The sequence below is a fragment of the Microtus pennsylvanicus genome, chromosome 9 (assembly GCF_037038515.1).
Source record: "Microtus pennsylvanicus isolate mMicPen1 chromosome 9, mMicPen1.hap1, whole genome shotgun sequence".
NCBI lineage: Eukaryota > Metazoa > Chordata > Mammalia > Rodentia > Cricetidae > Microtus > Microtus pennsylvanicus.
In genome coordinates, this window is record NC_134587.1 from 109618013 (window position 1) to 109638032 (window position 20020).

General features: G+C 50.9%; 2 protein-coding genes across 3 annotated transcripts; one reads left to right on the forward strand and one right to left on the reverse strand.

The window, feature by feature from the left end:
• The first annotated feature begins 12 nt into the window (after positions 1-12).
• Rfxank (regulatory factor X associated ankyrin containing protein) lies at positions 13-7535 on the forward strand. Of its 2 annotated transcripts, XM_075987270.1 has the most exons (9): positions 13-359; positions 1165-1356; positions 4715-4795; positions 5250-5315; positions 5502-5602; positions 5715-5840; positions 6187-6253; positions 6518-6598; positions 7332-7535. In XM_075987270.1, the coding sequence occupies exons 2-9, from the start codon at positions 1173-1175 to the stop codon at positions 7400-7402; spliced, it is 777 nt and encodes a 258-aa protein (XP_075843385.1). In that variant the 5' UTR covers positions 13-359; positions 1165-1172; the 3' UTR covers positions 7403-7535. The 2 variants fall into 2 exon arrangements, with proteins under 2 accessions (XP_075843385.1, XP_075843386.1); XM_075987271.1 differs by lacking the exon at positions 5250-5315.
• A 49-nt stretch (positions 7536-7584) lies between these two features.
• Positions 7585-9033, reverse strand: Nr2c2ap (nuclear receptor 2C2 associated protein). Its single transcript, XM_075987272.1, has 5 exons — positions 8806-9033; positions 8520-8610; positions 8237-8342; positions 8099-8167; positions 7585-7703 (listed from the first exon to the last, which is right to left on the reverse strand). The coding sequence occupies exons 1-5, from the start codon at positions 8841-8843 to the stop codon at positions 7585-7587; spliced, it is 423 nt and encodes a 140-aa protein (XP_075843387.1). The 5' UTR covers positions 8844-9033.
• Between the last annotated feature and the right edge of the window lie 10987 nt (positions 9034-20020).

Genomic DNA, 20020 nt, shown 5'->3' on the forward strand with positions numbered 1-20020 from the left:
CAGTGAAATCCTCAGGGGGCTGAGGCGCCTTCAGCACTTTTCAAGGAGAACGTGCGCATGCGCCACAGTCCTTCTCGGCTTCTGCGGAAGCCGTGCCCCGCCCTCGAATCTTAAAGAGCTAGAAGCCGCTTCGGTTCTTGCTGAGCAGGACTACGCAGGCGCAGTGGGGTAGTGCTTCAGTCGGAAATAGTCGTCGCTTATTAAGTTGCTGGTCTGTGTCCCAGCAGAGGAAGCTAGAGTCCGATCACCAATTTGCGCCTTACTAGATCCACTGGACCAGAAAAGTTTGTGAATAGGGAGTCTCGAGTTTTGGGAGACCCAGGCTTGGAGCGTAGGGGGACGGAGGAGGCTGGAGGGAGGTGAGTGAACCTCCTGAGTCGCATTTTTTTATTGATCCCTAAGTCATTTTGGAAGACCCCGACCCAAATAACCACAGAGGGACACTGAGAAGTTTAGTGTTAGTATCTCACTATGCTGCTTTCTGACATGACCTCTCTGGGACCTCGTTTCTTCACCTTATTGAGGAGAAAACTGAGCTCAGCTTAGTCATAGCCCAGGTTTTCACGGCTTGTAAGTGAGGGGATTTGAACCCAGACTACTACCCGAACTCAGATTTTATTGCCTGGTGCAAGGGCCTGGGATTCTGGTGTTAATTTCTTGACAATAGCAATTGTCCAAAACCTTAAGTTTCCCATTCTCACTATGCAAAGCTGAGTATGCAGACCATGTCTAGTGTGTGTGTGCACATATACATACACGCACTACACAGCTATATATATATATATATATATATATATATATATATATATATATATAGAGAGAGAGAGAGAGAGAGAGAGAGAGAGAGAGAGAGAGATTTTTTGAGATAGGGTCTCTCTAACATAGCCCTGGCTAGCCTCGAGCTCAAAGGAATCCCTCTTCTTCTGCCTCCTGAGTGCTGGGATTAAAGGTGTGTGCTACCACGTCCAGCCTAACCAAGCCCTAGTCCCTAAGAAGAACTGATTTATTCCTGTATTTGGGGGTGGGGGGTTTGCCATGGAGCCGACATGGATGCCAGAGAACGTGGGTTCCTGGAATCAAACTTAGGGCGTCTGGCTTGGTGTCAAGCTGAGCCACCTTGAGGGTCCAAGAATTTTTGATAACTATTGTCCTCTCTTCCTCCAGTTCCTACCATGGAGCCCACTCAGCTTTCAGATGACCTCATCCCAAACCAGCAGTCCCCAGCTCCTGAACTTGAGGATCCTGAGGACCCCAGAGACAAATCCCCAAACAGCTCAGACACTGTGGTCCTCAGTCTGTTCCCTTGCACCCCAGAGGCTGTGAATCCCGAATCAACCAGTGCATCCTCATCACAGGGTGAGAACCACTCTGGGTTTTGGTGAGGGAGACTGGTCAGACAAGGTCACTTAGGGAGACCTTGTCTTCGGAAAGTGGTGGGGTGGGTAGAGAGCTAGCTGAGTTCTTTAGAGCACTTGATCTCTCAGAGGCTCTGGTTCAGTTCCCAGCATCCCCAGATGGTTATACAGCCATGGCGACTGCACAGACTTCCTCTGGCCTTGGAGAACATCAGACACACATGTGGTACACATGTATTTATGCAGTCAAAACATACACATAAACAAAAAGCTTTAATGGATTTTTCAATGTGTTGTTCTGTGTGTATGAGTATTTTGCCTACGTGCATATGTACCATGCACAGGCAGTACCTGAGGGGGCCAGAAGAGGGCGTCTGAGTCTCTGGACCCTGAGTTGTAGACCCCCCAGTGCAGATGGTCAGATCAAACCTGCCCCAGAGAGCCATCTCTGCGACATTTTTACATTTATTTCATGTTTGTATGTGCATGTGTGTGAACATGCCATGGCACACATGTGGAGGACATAAGATCCTTTCAGGATAATTCTCTCTTCTTACCTTGTGGGTCCTAGGGATGGAACTCAGGTCAAGCCAACAACAGGCGCCTTTATCAGCTGAGCCATCTTTCTGGCCTCCACATTATGTTCAAGACAGGTCTTCGCCTGAACCTGAAGCTCACTGACTGAGCTAGATCTGCCTGTCAGTGGGCTCTGGGGCTCTGCCTGTCTTTGCCCTCCAAAGCTTCCAAACTGGCATGGCGCACGCCTTTGATCCCAGCACCGTAAAGGCAGAAGCAGGCAAATCTCTGTGAATTTGAGGCCAGCCTGGTCTACATAGTGAATTGTAGGTTGTAGGCCAGCCATGGTTACATAGTAAATGTTTCAAATTTTTTTCTGTGTATTTTGTGTGTATATGTGAATATATAATATAATATATAGTATACATAATTATATAATATAGTGTATAGGTGTATATGTAAATATATATATATATACACACATATACACACACACATATGTATATGAGAAAGAGACAGGGTCTCTCTATTTAGACTTCTGGCTGTCCTGAAACTTGTTATATAGACCAGGCTGGCCTCAAACAGAGATCCACCTGCCTCTGCCTCCTGAGTACTGGGATCAAGTGCCTGCCATTTTGTACATTTCTTTTTTCTTTCTTTTTTTTTTAAAAAATATTTTTATGGTTTATTTAACTTTATTTTATGTGCATTGGTGTGAAGGTGTCAGATCCCCTGCAACTGGATCTTCAGACAGTTGTGAGCTGCAATGTGGGTGCTGGGAATTGAACCCAGGTCCTTTGGAAGAGCAGTCAGTGCTCTTAACCACTGAGCCATCTCTCCAGCCCCTCTTTTTTTTTTTTTTTCTGAGACAGGGTTTCTCTATAGCTTTGGAGCCTGTCCTAGAATTAGCTCTTGTAGACCAGGCTGGTCTCGAACTCACAGAGATCCACCTGTCTCTATGTCCCAAGTGCTGGCAGTAAAGGCATGCGCCGCCACTGCCCGGCTTGTACATTTCTTTAGTGTGGTAAAATACATACAACATTTACTATTTGGACACGATTGCAGTACGATTCAGTTATGTTTGGCTCCTTCAGCAGCCTGTGCCACCATCACTTCTGTCTGTTCCAGTACTGCCGTCACTGCAGTAAAGGAGCATGCCCTCCTCCTCCCCAGGCCAGGGCAGCTCTGATTTGTCTCCTCTCTGGTAACTGCCTTTTCACATTGTTCTGCTTGATAAATGCTCCTGAGATGGGCCAACATCTTGAACTCATGATTGATCCAAGTTGCGGTATGGGTCAGGTCTTCATTGCTGTTTATGGTAGCATACAATCCCAGTAGGTGGGTGAACCACATTTTGTTGATTTGTTAATCTATGGGCAAACTTTTGGGTGTTTTCTTTTTTCTTTTTAAATTGTGTGTGTGCATACATGCACCGGTGCTGACAGAAACCAGAAGACATTACTGGACCTGGAGTTACAGGTGGCTGTGAGCTGGGGACTGAACTCCAGTCCTTTGCCAGTTCCCTGCCCCACCAGTTTCTTTGTGCTGTTGGGAATTGTATTGCTTTGAATACCGAGTTTTCTTTTGACCTTGGCTGTCTGAGTACTTTGGAGGTAGAAACAGAAAAATTTGAAATTCAGGGTTATCCTCAGCTACAGAGAACCTAGGCTACACAAGACCTTGTATCAAAAGCCAGGAAGGCACCCACAGAGATGAATGGGTCAGGTAATACAATCCTACGAACACAGGGACCTGAGTTCAATTCCAAGCAGCCGGAGAGAAAGCCGGTGTAGTGAAACACGCTTGCAGTTCCATCACTGAGGAGGTGGAGACAGGAAGGTCCCAGGACCCGATGGACAGCAAGCCTAACCTAATTGGTGGCCCCAAGCCTGGCTCACAGGCAAGGTGGACAGCTTCTGAGGAGTACACCTGAGGTTGACTGGTTATCTCTCCCCTTAAACCCTTAACCCCACCCCACCCCGAGTTGGTCCCTCTCTCCCTCTTCCTCTATTTCCTTATTAGATGTCCTGAGCCCAGGCTTCCTAGTAGTCCTTAAACACATCTAATTTGATGTCACACCAGGACCTGTGTCCTTCCCAGTGCTTGCTGGGATTCAAGTGGAAGTTGCCTGAGAGCCACCTGCTCTAACCATTTGTCAGAACAGACTCGCTGCCTGTCCTGTCTTCCCACCACCTTCTGCCTGCTTTTTCTCTTTCCTTTTTTCTTTTTGTGGCAGGATCTTACTGTGTAGCCCAGGCTGGCCTCAAATGTGTGCTTTCTCTCCTGCCTCTACCTCCTCAGGATTGGGGTTATGGTTGTGTACCCCTCAAATTTTTTTATGGTCTTTATCTCTCCTTTCTTCTCCCCCTCTCTCTGTTTTTCTTTTTTTTTGTTTGTTTGTTTGTTTTGTTTTTTTGAGACAGCGTTTCTATGTGTAGCCTTGGCTATCCTGGAACTCACTCTGTAGAGGCCCACACTGGCCTCAAACTCACAGAGATCTACCTGCATCTGCCTTGGAGTGCTGGGATAAAAAGGCGTATGCCGCTCCTGCCCAGCCTCCATTTCTTTAACATAGGGTTTCATTCTGTAGTCCCAACTGACCTGAAATTCACTGTGTTGCCCGAGCTGACCTGGGATTTGTGATCATGCCCCAGCCTCCTGAATAGCTGGGAATGCCGGCCTGTACCACTGAGGCCCTGCTCCTTTAAAAAGTGATCGTATTTACCATTGGCATCTGTGTGGATGTGGACACCAAATGGAAACCACAGGGTTGGCCTCTTTTCAGATTAGAGCCTGCAGCATATGTCTGGACACCCTGAGACAAACACCTCCTCTCCCTGCAGGCAGCTTCTTGAAGCACTCAACAACCCTTACAAACCGGCAGCGTGGGAATGAAGTCTCAGCTCTGCCAGCCACCCTGGATTGTGAGTAGAACTCAAGGAGGGGTGGGGCGGGGCTAAAGGATTCCTTACAAGCTTGGCATGGCACCCCATGGCCCAGCATTTTGGAGGTGGAGGCAGGCGGTCACAAGTTCAAGGTCTTCCCTGGCTACTTACTGAGTTAGAGGCCAACGTAGACAAAGACAAGCCATAAGGGATTGAGAAATATGGCTCAGTTGATAGACAGCTCCGCAGCATGTACAAAACTGAGTTCATCTCAAGTGCCTCGTAAACTGAGAATAGTGGCACACACCCATCACCCAGTAGCAGTGGCAGTTTACGGTGGTTCTCGGCTACACAGCAAGCTGCGGGCCAGCCTGGGCTACATGAGACCCTCTCTCAAAACAAACAAACAAAAAACGGGATCAATTTTGAACAAGGTAAAGAGGCCTGGGGAGGGGGTAGAATGGGTGAGCACCGTGCCTGTCTCTGGCCCCAGCACTGTCCGTCCACCAGCTTGCAGCACAGGGGGAGCTGAGCCAACTGAAGGACCATCTCCGGAAGGGTGCGTGTCCTGTGTGTGCTGACGTGCACACACCTGTCTGGTAGGGGAACTTCTGTGTGAGAGCGATTTGTGTGTTTGTGTATGTTCTGTATATGTTCCCCTTCACGTGACCCCCAAACCCTGCCCACTCTACTCAGGAGAGCAGGCAATCTTACCATCCCCATCCCATATCCCTTCCCATATCAGGTGACAACCTGATCAACAAACCAGATGAACGTGGCTTCACTCCCCTCATCTGGGCCTCAGCCTTTGGAGAAATTGAGACGGTTCGCTTCCTGCTAGAGTGGGTATGTCCTGGGGGTGCAAGGACAGGCCGGGATTTCAGCTTCTGAAGCTGCTGCCCTCCTTGGGGACCCTGAGATTTCAGGGACTCCATCACTACCTTTTCTGCTTTCCTAGGGTGCTGACCCCCACATCCTGGCCAAGGAGAGAGAGAGTGCCCTGTCGCTTGCCAGCATGGGTGGCTACACGGACATCGTGAGGTTGTTGCTTGATCGAGACGTGGACATCAACATCTATGATTGGGTGAGCCCCCGGGTGAGCCCCTGGGTGAGCCCCCTGGCTTCCGTTCCTGCTCACGGATGAGCCCCTGTGAGATGCCAGGCCTGCCCTGGGTTCTGGGATCGCAGGACAACTGTCACCACACCTGATAGAGTTCCCAGCCTCTGGGAGACAGATGCAGAGAGGATAGTAGAGCCTTAACGGGAGGCTGGGCCAGCAGCTGCAAGAGCCCCAAAACAACTGAGAAAGTCGGGGAGGGCTGTTCGGAAGAATGGGCATCTAAGAGACACAGACAGGAAGTGGGTTGGATAGGCAGCCAGAGGGCAGGGCAGAGACCTAGCCTTTGTTTTCATCTAGTCTTATCCCACAGAATGGAGGGACACCACTACTCTACGCGGTGCGTGGGAACCATGTCAAGTGTGTAGAGGCCTTGCTGGGTGAGTAGGAGACCCCTTAGGAGTCCTAGGGTAGACAAGAGGAGGCAGAATGGTGTGCAGCTTCTGTGTTTGATCCAGTCAGCCATGTTGAGCACCCCCTCCCATGCCCCAGAGACTCCAAGTCCTATTCTTTGGGCAGGGGAGCACTGTGGTCTTGCCACTGCCCAAGGTCACATGGACAAAGAGTATACTGCAGAGCATTGTGGGGGCACCTCAGTCCTGCAGTCCCTAAGCCCTGTGCCCAATGCCTGTTCTGCTTTGCAGCCCGGGGCGCTGACCTCACCACAGAGGCTGACTCTGGCTACACCCCAATGGACCTCGCAGTGGCCTTGGGATTCCGCAAAGGTGGGCTTAAATACTGGGGTGGGCTGAGGGGCCGTGTGGGACGCTCCCCGAGGATGCCAGGTGATGTCCCTTAGCACCCAGGCAGGCCCAGGTACCTCTTCATCCTGGCTCTTAGCATTTTTGGGCTGTGCTAGGGACATCAGCTCATGATAAGGATGGAAGCCACTCTGTGGTACACACAAGACACTCAGATGCTGATAGCCCCAGCCTACGTGTGGATCTTAGTTCCTGCTGCCACAGACACACCCTGCCTCGTGGTACTGGGGAGGGGCACTTTGCTGAGGCCACCCCAAACTTCTATTTCTGTTGCTATAATAGAATATAAGAGATAGGGTTTTGTTTTTGTTTTTTAAGTTTTATTTGGATTCATGGTTCTGGAGGCTGGGAAAGCTATAGTGGTGTGGTCACATTGGCTGAGGGTCTGGTATTGCTCTGACTTAGTGGATAGTGTGGGTGGGAAGCACCAAGTGGAGGACGGGCCTCTTCTTAAAACAGGAGAAAAAAAAAACAGCCCCAAGGTAGCTCCACCCCACCCTGCTGGACCATGGAGGGTCCCAGGCTCAGGGCTGGGCTGAGTCACCTCCTGATGGCTACACTCTGCTCAAGGCCTCCAGCAGCCTCTCCCGCTCACACCTTCCCCTCCCGCTCACACCTTCCCCTCCCGCTCACACCTTCCCCCTCCTGCTCACACCTTCCCCCTCCCGCTCACACTGCCTCCCACCTCCTCCCACAGTGCAACAGGTGATGGAGAACCACATCCTCCAACTGTTCCAGAGAACTCTGGGGCCTGCAGACCCAGAGTGAAGATGGCCTGCTGGGGACTCAGGCACTCAGGGAATAAGCCAGGCTGCCCCACAACTGGCTTGAGGCAGCTCCCGGACAGTGGTGGGAAGGGATCCTCCCCAACAGGAACCAATAAATCTGTGCAGAAGTTGAAGGACTTCTGGGTGCCTCCCAGGGGTCTTCCTGGAGGTGGGCCAATGCTCTCACACTGCCTTCTCACCCAGCACCCGCAGGTGGTAAATGACCACACGACCAAAAAAGTCCGTGGTGTCCTCAAAGGTCAGCTTCAGCCGGTCCACCTCCACAGTAGGAATGGAGAAGGTGTGGCCTCTGTGGTCAAGGAAATGGTGACTGTTTCTGACCCAATAGGCCTCACCCTCCCAGTTCTGACACCACCTCATGGGCCAGGTGCTTCTCAACAGCACCACCCCCTGCCGCCACCACACAGGGTTTCTCTGTTAACAGCCCAAGCTGTCCTTGAACTAGCTCTGTAGACTAGACTGGCCTCGACTCATTGTAGCCGAGGATGACTGCTCCTGACCCTCCTGCTTCTGCCTGCACAGCACTAAAGCTCCTTGCGTTGGCTCCTGCTCACGTGTAGGAGGCACAGTGTGGTTATGTGCCAGGCTGGCCCAGTGCTTGCACCACACCAGACATACATGCTACACCAAGGCCTTCAGAAGACCAGGTCCCTCACACCCCAGACCAAGCAGGATATTTGAAGGGCGTTGGTGTCCTCAGGGTAGAAGTCCACAATCTTACTGAGGGTGTCCCCACCTTGTGAACCTGCAGTGCAGAAAGAGGCTGAGAATCCAGGGAACCCCTTGACCCCCACCTCTTGCGACCTTCCAGTACCTTCCAGGCAGCTGTGGCGACTGGAGAAGCCGCCCTGGAACTGCACCTGCAGCTGTGTGATGTGAACACGATGGGGAAACTCGAGTGTCACCCACTGGGAGGGGCCCTGGAAGCAGATGGGTCAACTAAGGGACTTGGTATCTGCAGGGCAAGTTCCACGGCTACAGCCGGGCCAGGAGGGTATGCGCACGCAGTCCTTCCTAGGTCTCCCCAAAATTCTCAAGGCACCCTGCTCGCTGAATCTGCTTCACACTTGTGATGGAGGGACGTGGAAGCGCCTCACCTGATCGGAATTCCAGCATGTTTCCTCATCCTCGTCAAAAAGATATTTCTTCCCAAATTGCCGGCTGTTGCGATTAAGCACAGAACTCACCCTGCAGGGCAGAAGCAAGGCTTTCACTGGAGCCACCCTCCAGGCCAGCCAGGGCTGCGGCCGCCTGGCTCCACCCCCAGCCTGCCCCTAACCGACACCAGGTCGGGACCCCAGCGATCTCCGCCTGGCCTCGCCACCACGACTCAGCCCCCAGTTCATCCGCCCCCTCCCCGAGTTCCACAGTCCCGAGTCTCACCGGCTCACGGTCTCGGGGCAAACCAAAGACTGGGTCATCGCGGCTCAGCGCGAGTTTGAACCCAGCCGCCGGCCCTCCCCGATCACCTCTACGTGACACGGCGGGCGATCCGGGAGCCGGAGAGAGACGGAAGCAGCTTCCTAAATTTTACAGCCTCGCTCAAGACGGTCTGCGGTTCTGCGAACCGAACACCAAGACCCGGAACCGCGTGCGAACGGCGCGTGCGTAGTGCAGTACAGACTCCGCCTCATCCTCGGGGCCGGCCGGGATTTGTAGTGCTTTTGGTTTGCCTCTTAAAGAAGCCGCACCCTGAAGTTTCTGATTCCTTGGAGCTGGAGGGAAAAGGATACCGTGTCCTTCGCGTTAACAAACGTTCTCACAGCCTTCCTGTTGTGTCTTCTGCGGAGGGCCTCCCTCGCCGTAGAGGCAATAATTCACAGGGCATAGTGGGCATGTGCAGTCCCTCCGGAGGCTGCTTGGCAGGATTGCATGTTTCACGCCAACACAGAAATTTTAGCAAGATCTGTCTCAAAAAAATTTTTTAACACACACACGTCTGTCTGTGTGTGTGAGAGAGAAAGATAATATATATAAAATGTATATCCTTAATTTATTTTGTGTGTCTGAGTGTTCTGTCTGCATGTATGTCCCTGTACCACATATATGCCTGGTGGTTGATGAGACTCCATGTGAGTCTCGAGTACTGAGACTCGAACCCAACTGAATCAACTTTTAAGCCCTTAAATATGCTTTTTGAGACAGAGTCTTCTTGTGTAAAGTTGCCTGCTTGGAACTTGCTATTCAGATAATGGTCTCCTAAAACTCCCTCCCAGAAATCTTTCTGCCTCTGCCTCTTGAGCCCTGGGATTAAAGGTGTGTACCATCACATCCCCTCTCTGGGATTTAAATTTAGTTGTTTTTTTTTTTCAAGACTGGGTTTCTCTGTAGCTTTGGAACCTGTGTCCTGGAACTAGCTCTTGTAGACCAGGTTGGCCTCGAACTCACACAGATCCACCTGCCTCTGCCTCCCGAGTGCTGGGATAAAATGTGTGTGCCACCACTGCCCGGCTTAAACTTATTTCTTAATTAAAAACATTTTATTGCTATTACTGGGTGGTGATAATGCACTCCTTTCTTCCCAGAACTTGGGAGGCAGAGGCAGGTGGATCTTAAGAGTTTGAGATCAGCCTGGTCTACAGAGTGAATTCCAGGACAGCCAGGGCTACACAGAGAAACTGTCTCCAAAAACAAAACAAAGAAACAAAAAGAAATTTTACTTAATATATATTAAGTTTTTTCTTGAATGTTTGTATACCATAGATCCAGAAGAGGATCGGATCTTCTGGGAACTGAACATGGGTCCTCAGCAGAAGCAGTACGTGCTCTCAACCACTCTCTAGCCCCTATACTTTTTCTTACAGAGCACCACGTGTTAGGAATTGCTTTCTCCTTACCCATGTGGGCCCTGGGGACTGAGCTTGAGTAGCTGGGCTTGGCCATCCCCTCAACTAAGGAGATAGTTCAATGGCAGAAGGGCCACGAAGTGCAAGGAGCTGAGTCCCTTTGCTAGCCCCTTTGCCAAAAGAATTAAGTCTCTTAGCAAATGCTGTCCTAACACCTTATGGAAGGCTTGTTCAAAGATCCAGCATGAGGTGGGGTTTTGGTTTTTTGTTTGTTTGTTGTTTTTGTTTTGTTTTGTTTTTGTTTTTTGAGACAGGGTTTCTCTGTAGCTTTGAAGCCTGTCCTGGAACTAGCTCTGTAGACCAGGCTGACCTAGAACTCACAGAGATCCACCTGCCTCTGCCTCCCAAGTGCTGGGATTAAAGGCATGCGCCACCACTGCCCGGCATGAGGTGGGTTTTATAGGATGAACAGGAGCTTGTCCCAATGGGAACCAAACTAAACCAAATACAGACACCCCAAACCTCATGGGTTTGGGGATGAGCCACAGGGACAAACAGTCTGAGGAAGCAGGGACCCTTCCTGACAGAAGGGCTTTCTGGGAGGGACCATGGGGTGGGAAAGAGTTTCAGGCCAGGATTAGAAAAGTAAAAGCATAGAATCAGGTGACAGACCTGTGGAGTCACTTCCCACTGGGTAGAGCAGCTCCGGGCAGAGAGTGGAACCCCCACCTCCCTGAATGAATGCTCCCAAGTCAGAGCCATCCTTGGGGTTGAATGATCTCTAATCTTTCCTCTTTCTACTAGGGCCAGAAGGATTCCTGGGCATCCACTAGTGTCTCCCCCAAGTCCACCCCAGGAAGCAAGGCTGGCAGAGGAACTGGGTCACCATCAGGAGGGCTGCCATGCTAGCTTGTAACTGCCAGAACTTCCTTGCCAGGACTTCAGTTATGGGTCCTGGCTATTCAGACTCAGTTTAGCCCTCCAAGGGCTATGGAGGAAGCATGTGTAGCTAAAAGCTTGGCTGTGTGATCTCAGACAAACATTTGACCTCTGAGCTCAACTTCCTGTCTGTGAAAAGCAGGCTGTTTGGGTTGACGCCTAGCAACAATAACATGAGACGCTGGAGCTCACAGACAAGGTCTGTCTTCAGGCACAGACTCATCATTACCCTCCATAGTGCCTGGTGTCACTTCTATGGCACTGAATACAAAAAACGTGTCCCCAGTGCCTGAAGGGACTACATACAGCCCCAGCCACCAGCCTTCCTTGATCACTCCTGGCCCTGGCATGAAGCTGCCTGGGCCCCTGGGACTTGGCCAGCTCCCTACACTCTTCCTGCCTCCTCACCCCACTGGCGCCTGGGCATGAAAGAGCCTCCTGTTTCACCAGGGAATTAGTAGTTCTGAGTTCCCAGCGAGGCAGCCAACATGGTCCATTCATCCATCTAAGTCAGGGAGCCTGAGCACTGCCTCCTTCCCACCGCTCTCCAGGCTCTGAGCAGTGCGGGTGCCATAGGGACTGGATCTGTCCATTTTTTTTCCTGTTTGTTTGTTTGTTTCAAGACAGGGTCTCACTATGTAACTCTGCCTGTCCTGTAACTCACTCTGTAGACCAGGCTGGCTTAGAACTCTCAGAGATCTGCCTGCCTCTGCCTCCCACGTGTTTGGATTAAAGACATGCACCAGTATGCCTGGGTTTCCTCGTGTGTGTGTGTAAGTCAGGGTTGCTGGGCTCAAATTCATTATTCAGCCAAGAATAGCCTTAAACTCCTAGTCTGTCTCAGGTGGCTGGTGGCATTGTGTGTGACTGTGCACATAGGACCTTGGCTGTATTCTTGGACAATTAGTGGGATGTTGCCCCAAGACCTGACTGTCCAGGAGCTTCTGCCACCCATGTGGCCTCTGGGCCACTTATCTGCCCGTCACCTCATCCCCTGATGGCAGCCCCGGAGTGCCTGAGACAGAAAAGGCCTTCTAGGCTGGAGGTGGGGACTTTCTGGACCCCAGAGTGGGCCTAGAAATAGCTCTTTGGGCCTCTCAGATTCCCAGGCTAGGTTCCCTCACTCAAAGCCCAGGCAACAGCAGGTCTGGGCCCCGGGCCAGCCCCTCTCTTTTCAGCCCTGGCACCAACCCAGGGACGGAGTTGGTGAGGAGCCGAAGGGTCAGCTTGGCTCTGGGGCGACAGACCAGATCCATGTAACTTCAGGCAGGGCATCCCAACTCCCTGAGCCTCAGTTTCCCCCAGAAAACTCCAAAATGAGCAACAACAAGATGGTAGCCCTGCTGGATGTGGTGAAGTATGCCTCATTCCGGCACTCAGGTGCTGGAGGCAAGAGAAGCAGGGGACCAAAGTCATCCTCAGCTGCCGAATGAGCTGCAGGTCAGCCTGTGCTGACGATTGCAAAAATACAAAACAGTAACACATACACACGCGCACACACACACACACACACACACACACACTTCCTATTTCATTTCTGTAGCAATCCGTGGAGAGGACGTGTGCTCTCCTCTGACATGAGTGGACTGAGGGGAAGGAGTGCGGAGACGGCTGCTTCAGAGTTGCAGCATTAGAAGTGATGAAGACAGCAGATCCTTTCCCCTCAAGCATTCATTCTGTACATCTTTTTTTGTTTGTTTGCTAATTTGCTTGCTTAGGTAATATTGTTTTGTTTTCTGAAACTGGGTTTCTCTGTGTAGCCCTGGCTGTCTTGGAACTCATGCTGTAGACCAGGCTGGCCTCGAACTCACAGATTCACTTGTCTCTGCCTCCTAAGTGCTGGTATTAAAGGAGTGTGTCACCACACTAAACCAGTACATCTTCTTTTTTTTTTTTAATCAGTCAGTAGTATCTTCTGGTGCAACCATCCCATTGTTGTTACTAATGTTATAAGCTAAAGGGACTGAGAAAGCTGTTACTTTGTGTCAAGAATGTATTCCTACTTTCCATTCGTGTCGGCAGACTGTAATCTAATCTAGCATTTCAAAGTTGTGCATTTACTATATCTTTTTATTGCCTATATTTATTTGTGGTTTCGTGGCAGGGGTTTGCACTCAAATACTACATGTGGAGGTCACAGAATAACTTGCAGGAATCTGTTGTAGATACTGTTTTTACTAGGTAAAGATGTATTACATTTGTTTATGCTGGCTCTGGCTCACTCACTCAGCAGTTACTCCCCTGTACCTGTTCTGGTGGAGATCGTTGACTCTGGATCAAAAAGAAAGCATATTTAACAAGTGGTGCTGGCATAACTGGATATCAACATGTAGAAAAATGAAAATAGACCCATATCTATCTCCATGCACAAAACTCAAGTCCAAATGGATCAAAGACCTCAACATAAAGCTAGCCACATTGAACCTTATAGACGAGAATGCATTGGCAGAGGGAACCACTTCCTAAATATAAGCCCAGCAGCACAGACACTGAGAGAAACAATTAATAAATGGGACCTCTGGAAACTGAAAAGCTTCTGTAAAGCAAAGGACACGGTCAACAAGACAAAATGACAGCCTACAGAATGGGAAAAGATCTTCACTAACCCCACATCAGACAGAGGTCTGATCTCCAAAATATACAAAGAACTCAAGAAATTGGACACCAAAAGAACACATAATCCAATTTAAAAAATGGAGTACAGACCTAAACAGAGAACTCTCAACAGAGAAATCTAACATGCCTGAAAGACACTTAAGAAAATGTTCAACATCCTTAGTCATCAGAGAAATGAAAATCAAAACAACTCTGAGATTCCATCTTACACCTGTAAGAATGGCCGAGATCAAAAACACTGATGACAAGCTCATACTGGAGAGGTTGTGGGGAAAAGGGAACACTTCTGCATTGCTGGTGGAAATGCAAGCTGGTACAACCCCTTTGGATGTCAGTGTGGCGATTTCTCAGAAAATTAGAAAACAACCTTCCTCAAGACCCAGCAATACCACTTTTGGGTATATATCCAAAGGATGCTCAATCATGCCATAAGGACATGTGTTCAACTATGTTCATAGCAGCATTGTTTGTCATAGCCAGAACCTGGAAACAACCTAAATGCCTCTCGATTGAAGAATGGATAAGGAAAATGCGGTACATTTACACAATGAGTACTACACAGCAGAAAAAAATAACGACAGCTTGAATTTTGCAGGAAAATGGATGGAGCTAGAAAACATTATTTTGAGTGAGGTAACCCAGACCCAGAAAGACAATTATCACATGTACTCACTCATAGGTGGTTTTTAAACATAAAGCAAAGAAAGCCATCCTACAAACCACAATCCCAGAGAATTTAGACAACAATGCGGACACCAAGAGAGACTTACATAAATCTAATCTACATGGGAAGTAGAAAAAGACAAGATCTCCTGAGTAAATTGGGAACATGGGGACCTTGGGGGGAGGATTAAAGGGGAGGGGAGAGACAGGGAGGGGAGCAGAGAAAAATGTAGACTCAATAAATATCAGTAAAAAATAAAAAAAATGCTTTCTTTTGATATTTTTTGCTTCTTTATCAAAGATCAGGTATTCGAAGATGTGTGGATTGATATCCAGGTCTTTTATTCGGTTCCATTGGTCCTCCTGTCTGTTCTTATGCCAGTACCAGGCTGTTTTCAGTACTGTAGCTCTGTAGTAGAGTTTGAAGTCAGGGATTATGCTGCCTCCAGAAGTTCTTTTATTGTCCAGGATTGTTTTGGCTGTCTTGGGTTTTTTGCTTTTCCAAGAAGTTGAGTACCGTTCTTTCGAGGTCTTTGAAGAATTTTGCTGGGATTTTGATGGGCATTGTGTTGAAGCTAGTACATCTTTTTTAAGAACTTGTTTTTTGGGGCTGGAGAGATGGTTCAACAGTTAAGAGCACCGACTGAGCTACACCTTCACCCTTTGCTTTTTTCTTCCATTTTTTTTAAAGATTTATTTATTTTAATGTGCATTGGTGTTTTACCTGCATGTACGCCTGTGTGAGAATGTAGATCCTTGGAACTGGAGTTACAGACAGTTGTGAGGCTGGGCGATGGTGGCGCACGCCTTTAATCCCAGCACTCGGGAGGCAGAGGCAGGCGGATCTCTGTGAGTTCGAGACCAGCCTGATCTACAAGAGCTAGTTTCAGGACAGGCTCCAAAGCCACAGATAAACCCCGTCTCGAAAAACCAAAAAAAAAACAAAAAAAAAACAGTAGTTAGTGCAGTGTGTGGGAGTGTCGGGTGGAGATTGACCACATCACAGTTCATGCAAACCACACGCTGCTCCCAGGGCCATGCTCATTGGTTAGGCAATTTTGCTATTTATTGGAGGGATGCATGCGTGCCGTGAGTGAATATGGAGGTCAGAGGGCGACCTGCAGGGGTGCGTGCATGCGTGCCGTGAGGGAATGTGGAGGTCAGAGGGCGACCTGCAGGGGTGCGTGCGTGCGTGCCGTGAGGGAATGTGGAGTCAGAGGGTGACCTGCAGGGGTGCGTGCGTGCGTGACGTGAGGGAATGTGGAGTCAGAGGGTGCGTGCGTGCCGTGAGGGAATGTGGAGGTCAGAGGGCGACCTGTAACACTCAGATCATCAGGCTTGCCGCCTGTACCTCCTGGGTCACCATTTTAGCCTAGAATTTACCACTATGTCTTTAATTTTATGTCATTATTGTAAGAGAACGTTTTGCTGGGTGGTGGTGGTGCATGCGATTAATCCCAGCATTCAGGAGGCAGAGGCAGAGGCAGGCAGATCTCTGTGAGTCTGAGGCCAGCCTGGTCTACAGAGTGAGTTCCAGTACAGTCAGGGCTACACAGAGAAACTCTGTCTTGAAGAACAAAAAAAAAGAAAAAAAAAAAAAACCTTTTGTGTGTGTGTGTGTGTGTCAGGGTGGAGGGGGTTTGGGTTTGCTCTGCATATTCAACCCTGTCTCAAGAGCAAACCAAACCAAGGCTGGAGGGCTGAGACCACGGCTCTGTGGACAGAGTGCTTGCCTAGCATGCACAAAGCCCCAGGTTCCAGCCCCAGCACCATCTAGCTATACCAGGCATGGTGGAGAGTGCACCTGCAACCCCAGCATTTGGGAGGTGAAGCAGGAGGGCCAGGAATTCAAAGTCATGCTTTGGTTTTTAAAGGAGGTGGCAGGCTCTGAGATAAAGATTGTTAAGAGCACTTGCTGCTCTTAAAGAGGACTCAAGTCTGGTTCCCAGTGTCCCTGTACAGCCGTTCAAAATGGCCCATCCTGCTAGCTGCAGGTGCTCTGACACCTGACCTCTGTGAGCATTCATACACAGAGACACACACCCCACACGCAGACAGAAGTAAATCTTATGAACAAGGACAAAAAAATAACAAGGCTGATGTGGTGGTAACATTATAACCCTTGCTCTGAAAGCAGAGATAGGAGGGTCATTTGAAGTTCAAGTCTAACCTAGGCTATGTCATAGCCAGTCCATACCAGCAAGATTTACAGAGTGAGACCCTCTGAAAGAGAACATTCAACATGCAAACATGTCAAACCTTGCAGTAGGTAGATTAGTAGTTCTGCAGGGAGGTGGGCTTGAGGACGTTTATATTATTTGAAGATGGTTGCCTCCTCTTGTTGTAACACAGTTTCACTCCTTAAGAGAAAACTGCTTCCCCACAAGCAGTCATTCACAGCCCTGATCTGTTTTCTGGCTCCATGGGTTGGACTGTCCAGGGAGGGACCACACATCTGTGTCCTTTAGTGCCTACCTGTCAACTCAGTATTATCATTTCCAGGTTTATTGCTGTTGTGTGTAGAACTTTTGTTTTGTTTTCTGAGACAAGATTTCTTTGTGTTGCTTTGGAACCTGTCCTAGAACTTGCTCTGTAGACCAGGCTGGCCTAAAACTCACAGATCCACCTGTCTGTGCCTCCTGAGCGCTGGGATTAAAGGTGTGTGCCACCACCACCTGGCATGTGTAGAATTTTTCACAGCTACGTAACATTTCCCTGCGGGGATCTAGATTTGTTCCAGTTCCTTTAGAGAGAGAGTTTTGCAGTCCAGGCTAAACGTAAACTCAGAATCCCCTGTCTTAGCCTATTGAGTCTGGTGTAGCTGGTGTGTGCCACCTTGTCTGAATGAAATCTAAACTCTGTGTGTGTATACGTGCTTGTGTGTGTGCATGTGTGCGCTGGGGTGTACCCTTGTACATGTGAGTGTGGAGTTCATAGGTTGACATGAAGTGTCTCTATTTCTCTCTGACTTATTTGTTTATCCATTCTTTTTTTTTTTTAGACATGCTTGTCATTTTGGCTAGACAAGTTGACCAGCAAAACACAGGACTCTGGAATGGGCAGTGGTGGTGCACACCTTTGGTCCCAGCACTCTGGAGGCAGAGATAGGTGGGATTCTGAGTTTGAGGCCAGCCTGGCCTACAGAGAAAGTTTCAGGACAACCAGGGCCACATAGAAAAACCCTGTCTCAAATAAACAAACAATGCCCCCCCCAAAAAAAAGAAAAGAAAGGAGCAAAGACAGACAGACACCGTATCAGGGTATAGGAATGCCACTGTCGCGGCTTCCACATGGGGCCTGGGCTCAGGCTCTCATGCTGCTGAAGCAGCCACTTCACCACTGAGCTTTCTGGAGCTTCCTCTTCCCCCAAGCCCCACCTCATTTTTGAGGCTAGGGTCTCAGGTAGCCAAAGCAATCTCCAATCTGGTATGAAGCTGGGGATGACCTTGAACTGATCCTCCTGCCTCCTCTGCCTAAGTGCTGGAATTACAGGGGTGCAACACCATACCATGCTGCTTTATGAGATGCTAAGCAGGAATCCTACCTACCCACTGAGCCATATCCCCAGCCCCTAAATTCAAGGGTTTCAGTCAGGCTGCACATATACTCCTGCCCAAAGTGAGACTATCCTAAACACACGGCCCTGGTGTGCACGTGCACATATACTCCTGCCCAAAGTGAAACTATCCTAAACACACGGCCCTGGTGTGCACGTGCACATATACTCCTGCCCAAAGTGAAACTATCCTAAACACACGGCCCTGGTGTGCACGTGCACATATACTCCTGCCCAAAGTGAGACTATCCTAAACACACGGCCCTGGTGTGCACGTGCACATATACTCCTGCCCAAAGTGAAACTATCCTAAACACACGGCCCTGGTGTGCACGTGCACATATACTCCTGCCCAAAGTGAAACTATCCTAAACACACGGCCCTGGTGTGCACGTGCACATATACTCCTGCCCAAAGTGAGACTATCCTAAACACATGGCCCTGGTGTGCACGTGCACATATACTCCTGCCCAAAGTGAGACTATCCTAAACACATGGCCCTGGTGTGCACGTGCAAGTGAGTGAGTGAGCAGTGAGTGTGAGGGATGGGTGGGCGATGGGTGAGCGAGGGATGGGTGAGGGATAGGTGAGGGGTGGGTGGGTGAGGGATGGGTGAGGGATGGGTGAGGGGTGGGTGGGTGAGGGGTGGGTGAGGGGTGGGTGAGGGATGGGTGAGGGGTGGGTGAGGGGTGGGTGAGGGGTGGGTGAGGGGTGGGTGGGTGAGGGGTGGGTGAGGGGTGGGTGGGTGAGGGGTGGGTGAGGGGTGAGTGACGGGTGGGTGGGTGAGGGGTGGGTGAGGGGTGGGTGAGGGATGGGTGAGGGGTGTGTGAGGGGTGGGTGAGGGGTGGGTGAGGGGTGGGTGGGTGAGGGGTGGGTGAGGGGTGGGTGAGGGGTGGGTGAGGGGTGGGTGAGGGATGGGTGAGGGGTGGGTGAGGGGTGGGTGAGGGATGGGTGAGGGGTGGGTGAGGGGTGGGTGAGGGGTGGGTGGGTGAGGGGTGGGTGAGGGGTGGGTGGGTGAGGGGTGGGTGAGGGATGGGTGAGGGGTGGGTGAGGGGTGGGTGAGGGATGGGTGAGGGGTGGGTGGGTGAGGGGTGGGTGAGGGGTGGGTGGGTGAGGGGTGGGTGAGGGGTGGGTGAGGGGTGGGTGAGGGATGGGTGAGGGGTGGGTGAGGGGTGGGTGAGAGGTGGGTGAGGGGTGGGTGTGTGAGGGGTGAGTGAGGGGTGGGTGAGGGGTGGGTGGGTGAGGGATGGGTGAGGGGTGGGTGAGGGGTGGGTGAGGGGTGGGTGAGGGATGGGTGAGGGGTGGGTGAGGGGTGGGTGAGGGGTGGGTGGGTGAGGGGTGGGTGAGGGGTGGGTGAGGGGTGGGTGAGGATGGGTGAGGGGTGGGTGAGGATGGGTGAGGGGTGGGTGAGGGGTGGGTGGTTGAGGGGTGGGTGAGGGGTGGGTGAGGGGTGGGTGGGTGAGGGGTGGGTGAGGGGTGAGTGAGGGATGGGTGAGGGGTGGGTGGGTGAGGGGTGGGTGAGGGGTGGGTGAGGGGTGGGTGAGTGAGGGGTGGGTGAGGGATGGGTGAGGGATGGGTGAGGGGTGAGTGAGGGGTGGGTGAGGGGTGGGTGAGGGATGGGTGAGGGGTGGGTGAGTGAGGGATGGGTGAGGGATGGGTGAGGGATGGGTGAGGGATGGGTGAGGGATGGGTGAGGGGTGAGTGAGGGATGGGTGAGGGGTGGGTGGGTGAGGGATGGGTGAGGGATGGGTGAGGGGTTGGTGAGGGGTGGGTGAGGGATGGGTGAGGGGTGAGTGAGGGGTGGGTGAGGGGTGGGTGAGGGGTGGGTGAGGGATGGGTGAGGGGTGAGTGAGGGGTGGGTGAGGGGTGGGTGAGGGATGGGTGAGGGGTGGGTGAGTGAGGGATGGGTGAGGGATGGGTGAGGGATGGGTGAGGGATGGGTAAGGGATGGGTGAGGGATGGGTGAGGGATGGGTGGGTGAGGGATGGGTGAGGGATGGGTGAGGGATGGGTGGGTGAGGGATGGGTGAGGGATGGGT